Genomic DNA, 5,532 nt, shown 5'->3' with positions numbered 1-5,532 from the left:
ATATATATATCCAAATTATATAATTTATAAAATTAATCAATTTGTTGTTTAACTCAAATTTCAGATTACCATCCTTTTATATTTTCAATATTGGGTTATATGAGATTTTTATTGAATTTTTTGAAAAAATAAATAAATTTATTGATATAAAATACAAGTTTTTAATTGGTTAAATTAATTTAATTTAATTTTATATTTAAATTTTATAAAATTAATAAAAGCATTTTAATATTTTAATTGATAAATTAAATATTTTTTTTTTTTACAAAAGTAAGATACTTTTTTTTTATAAAAAAATAAAAAGTCAATATCATTTTTTTTTTCTTTTTTATAAGTATGCACTTGTTTTTTTTATTATATATATAAAATAAATTTGACAAAGTAACATTCTAAACAATCAAAATAAAATTCAAATTAGTAAAGTCTACAAAGAATGTAAATTGATGTAATTCATCTTACTAAGATTATAAGTTCAAGATTTTGAGACCTTTTCCAATCATTTAGACTTTTTTTAGTTCCTCCTTCGACCGAAAAAAAATAAATAAAAAATTTTAATTATCCAAATTTTGATTTAGGCTACTAAATTCAAAACCGTTTGAAGCGAATTATTATTTAATTATTTCACAAAAAAAAATTGTCGGTTTTTATGAAATTTGGCTGATATAACATTAATCCCCTAAAATGTAAGTAAAAAAAATTACCCACCAACAATTGATATCAATTTTGTTAAAATTGAAAAACTTAACACTAGATATGATGATAATCTAACACAAGTAAATCCTCCAAAATTGGTTTCTTACAAACAATAATACATAAAACATGACAAAATGTATAAGAAGTTAAAAGACAAAACATACCATAAATATATATAAATAGGCCCAGCCGCCAAGCCCAAAAGGAATCAGTCCAGTCTTAGATTTGATCCCATGTCTTTTACCCTCTTCTCTCATAGAGACAAAATATCCAGAGCAAGATGCGGCTCGATCGTTGGTTCACAAGAAAAATGATGGGTTTTTCTTTACAATTACAAAACTAACTGGAAATGCGGTAAGAATTGAAGAGGACGAAGCTCCGGTCTTTAGTATGTATGGTATGGTCTCTTTCTGTCCAAACGCGTCGCTGTTGCTGCTCTAATGGGTAAAGTAAAGCGATCAGATATTAGATAACCATACGGATTGATTGATTGATCTATGTGAAGCCATCTAGCATCCCCTTCTTTATCTCTCTTTCTCTTTTACCCTTAACCTCTCAAAAACACAACAACTATAGTTCTTGATTAATTACTAGCAATTCCTCTCTATTTGTTCTTGTTTCTTGTTCTGTGTGTTTGGAAATGGAGATGGCTGTGGGTATGGCAATGGCTCCCGCCAGAACAGCTGCTGCTACTGCTGTTGGGTTTTACTCTCCTTTGAAAGCTTCTATCTTCTCAACCTCTTTTGGGTTGGATTCGTCTCCTCCTCGTGGACTCACCATTTCTTCCAATAAAAGGTTTGAGATTTACTTATTTGTTTCCAGTTTGATTGATTGATTCTTTGCTTGACTGTTCTTGGTTGTCAGATTGTCTTCAATTATCATTCCCCGGGCATCATCTTCGGCTGCAGCCGTGGAGGTGGTTGGTTTTCAAGAACTCTGATTTAGTTTAAATACTAAAGTACTAACCTGTATTTATTAGCAGGGTGGGAGCAATAGTGAAACGGATACAATAATTCCAATTCCTAAAGTCATAATTGATCTTGATTCTGATCCAGACGCCACTGTTGTGGAGATTACATTTGGGGATCGACTTGGAGCTCTTCTTGATACTGTAAATTAAATGTTCAATTTTAGATCTGTGTTTGTTCTAAGTTTGTAAAACTCAGATTTATGAACTTTTGCAGATGAGTGCACTTAAGAACCTTGGACTTAATGTTGTGAAGGCTAATGTGTATCTTGATTCTTCTGGAAAGCACAACAAATTTGCCATAACTAGAGCGTAAATTTACAATCTTTGTTTGTTTTTGATCCATTTTGAATTATGGGTTCATTTCGAATTTGATTGTTTGTATGTTTCCAGAAGCACTGGTAGAAAAGTGGAAGATCCAGAGATGTTGGAGGCAATTCGCCTCACTATCATCAACAATCTTCTTGAATATCATCCTGTATGGTGTTTCTTCTTATAGATTATTCAGTTTCAATACATTTGATCATCTTCGATTCCCAATAAGAACGATTCTGATTTAAGTGGAATGTAATGAATCTTGATCATCTTCTCGAAATGCAGGAATCAAGTGCTCAATTAGCATTAGGGGAAGCATTTGGAATGGATCCTCCTCCAAATAAGGTTTATATTTACATTAATATTTATTAACCATTTCAAAATACTTGTACATAATGATCTAGTTGTGTTCATTGATCAGATTGATGTAGATATAGCTACACACATCCATGTTTATGATGATGGACCCGATCGAAGGTGATACTTTTCTCTTCGATTTTCGAATAACAACTTATGGGAATTCAATTTTTTATTTATTTATATATGGTTATATGCAGCTTGCTGGTTGTGGAAAGCGCGGATCGACCAGGTTTACTGGTGGATCTTGTAAGGATCGTCAGCGACATAAACATTGCGGTTGAATCTGGGGAATTCGATACCGAGGTACTAAAAAATCTCATTTTCGATTATTACTATGTTTATGCTAGTTTATTTGAAAATTTTATAAAAAAAATTCTGTTAAATAGGGATTGTTGGCCAAGGCAAAATTTCATGTTAGCTATAGAGGCAAAGCCTTAATTAAGCCTCTTCAACAGGTAATTAAGTTAATTAATTAACTAAATACATTATATAACAGTAATAGTTAATGTAATAGTAATACTTTTTTACAGGTTCTTTCCAATAGTTTGCGGTATTTCATAAGGAGACCGTCGACGGAAGATGCTAGTTTTTGAAAAAGGCGATGTTTTACCCCGATTTACTCTTGAATTTGGTATAATTGATTTTACGCAGTCACTCCAATATTAATCGCGTGTAAAATCGAGCACGTTAGTAAAGTTCAGTGTCGATGTTGGATGTTTATAAAATTACAGGGACAAGTTTTTATCTCATAATTCATCATGGATTAGTGAATTTATAGAAAAAAGTAATATTAGTTTCAGAATTTTATAGTTTTAAAATATATTGAAATAATCTTGCATAGTATTTATGAGAACAAAACTTTACCTTAATTTATATTTTTAAGAACAAATTTGTTTTCTATCTTAGAGATAATATGATTCCTAATATTAAATTTCTTTGTGCTTTCATAAAAATGTTTTAACTTTTATTGATGGTGTTATTGATTTGTTTATGAAAATAAGTTTTCAAATTCATTTAAAATAATATTAAACAATTAGTCATATTTTTCAATTTTAATATATAATTTAACTACAGAATTAATTATATGTACCTTACAATTATATATAAATATAGATTAGAATGTATTCATGGAGAAATATATTGAGACTCTTTTCCTTTTCTTTTTTTATGAATTATATATAAAAAAATTATACACTATTTCATAATATAAATTATAGTCGACGGAATAAATGTAAAAATTCAAGTGTTCACATCATCACCAAACTAATTCGAAACATAGCAAGATTAACTATTTAAAGTAACAATGAAAACATAAACAAAAATGTTCATCAACAACAAATGTAACATAAAATTTAACGAACTTTTATTATTGATAAACTTTTATTTATGATGGATGAAAAAGTTAATTATTATGTTATGTTTAAACTAAAAGTGCAAGAGCAAAGCATCCTTTTGAATTTTTTTTATCCGTCAAACAAGTTAAGGTTGGGTCAATCATATTTGCTTTCTTCTCGGGTGTTTCTGATGGATTCTCTTTTGCGAAACACATTCACTTTCGTTCGATTACGACGCGATAAAATTAATGAGCAACAATGAAATGAGTTATAGGTTTGTAAGAATTGTAACCAAGAAAGCAAAGAGGGTGACAAATTTTATTGAAATAATGTTGCCTGAACGATGAAGAAAGTACTATATATTCATCAAGTCCATTTATAATAAACACTTTATTTTGTAAAATATGAGCTGGACTATGGAGCAATTCTTATATGTATGAATCATGATAATATTATAATATGATTTTTTTTTAAAAATTATAATGTAGAGGTTAGTTTATTACATAAAATTCTAGACATTTGAACAATAAAGTGGTTTTTGAATCATGATAATTTTTTTTAAAATTAATTTAGTACCATTTATTAAAAAATTTAAGAATGGAAGAGTTAAGAATTAAAACTAGACAAACCCTAACTTTCATTATAGATAACAAATAAACGACCATAGAGTTTTTGAAGAATAGCAATGAAACAACATTACAAACAAATATTACAATTAACGTCCTCAATCTTTTATGTTATTTCCATATTCACCTTATAGGTCACGTTACTTTCTTCCACGTCTCATTTCTCGCTCATACTTTACGAAATGAGATTGAATTGTAGCATATGATGATGTCTGTCTGCTCCCATTATTTAACCTACCTCTGTATGAATTTGTTGATATGATAAAATGATTTTTTTTTAGAATTTCAGGACTTTTATTTGTATAATATTATAATATAATTTTATATTTTTAAATTATAATCTAGAATTTAGTTTGTTATCTCATTTAATATATTTTTTTATTAAGATTTCAAATTATTATTTAAATAATAATTCAGAGTAATTTTCAAATAATTATAATCTTTGACAAATTAACCTATATAAAATTTTCATATTAATGTTGTAAAAACTTTTTGAATAGTATACATAAGAATGATGGGACAAAGAATCATTATTTAGTGTTGACATTAGTCATTATATATACATATATTGGTAATTAGTGATTAATGAGATCAGAAAAAGTATAGTATTAATGAGATGTTAATTAATTAATAATGTGAGATAATAAATATAGTTAGGTTTGATGGACCATGCACCTTCTACAATATTAAATTAGGCCTATAAGAATTCACCACCACTAAATGATTATCATTTGATCTCATTTGACTTGCTCTCTCTCTCTCTAAGATTCTCTTTAATCATATATATTTTTTTGAGATTGACTATATTAATTTGAATATATTTAATAAAAATTTAGCAATGATATGATTAGCATAAGATTCTTCATTAACAACTAAAAAAAAAAAAGTTAAAAATGATTTTTTTAACCTTTTGATGATTTTTTAATATCGGAGGATATCTAGTTTTTATTTTCACCACTCGTATTTAACTCGTATTTAAGTTAATGTTGTATTTTTGTTCGATTCAATATATTGTTTAGCTGGTTCAGATCTTTCCCCTCAAGTTTTTATAATTTGAATAATATTTCTTAGTGGTGGATGGGTCGTTTTTGTACATACATTCCCATTAACTGTCATAATTTTTTGAGTCTGTATCCTACTTCATTTATTTTTACAGTAAATGAGATAAAGTTACCGGATTGGAGTTATTTTATATTTTTCTAACAAGGAGTTGTCCTTTACCTGTATTCTTTTATTA

The 5,532-nt window shown here is 27.7% G+C and overlaps 1 protein-coding gene across 2 annotated transcripts; it reads left to right on the top strand.

The window, feature by feature from the left end:
- The first annotated feature begins 1,084 nt into the window (after positions 1 to 1,084).
- Positions 1,085 to 3,112, top strand: LOC124936594 (ACT domain-containing protein ACR11). 2 transcript variants are annotated; one of them, XM_047477106.1, is made up of 10 exons: positions 1,085 to 1,488; positions 1,558 to 1,612; positions 1,676 to 1,804; positions 1,878 to 1,972; positions 2,054 to 2,138; positions 2,261 to 2,320; positions 2,397 to 2,452; positions 2,533 to 2,638; positions 2,722 to 2,790; positions 2,866 to 3,112. In XM_047477106.1, exons 1-10 carry the CDS (start codon positions 1,334 to 1,336, stop codon positions 2,926 to 2,928), a joined length of 873 nt encoding a protein of 290 aa, XP_047333062.1. In that variant the 5' UTR covers positions 1,085 to 1,333; the 3' UTR covers positions 2,929 to 3,112. The 2 variants fall into 2 exon arrangements, with proteins under 2 accessions (XP_047333062.1, XP_047333063.1); XM_047477107.1 differs by having other exon boundaries at positions 1,090 to 1,488; positions 1,558 to 1,609.
- Positions 3,113 to 5,532: the final 2,420 nt, after the last annotated feature.

Source organism: Impatiens glandulifera, chromosome 4 (genome assembly GCF_907164915.1).
Source record: "Impatiens glandulifera chromosome 4, dImpGla2.1, whole genome shotgun sequence".
NCBI classification, from domain to species: Eukaryota; Viridiplantae; Streptophyta; class Magnoliopsida; order Ericales; family Balsaminaceae; genus Impatiens; species Impatiens glandulifera.
The sequence above is the reverse complement of the archived record's forward strand: the minus strand, read 5'-3'. Positions and strand labels throughout refer to the sequence as shown.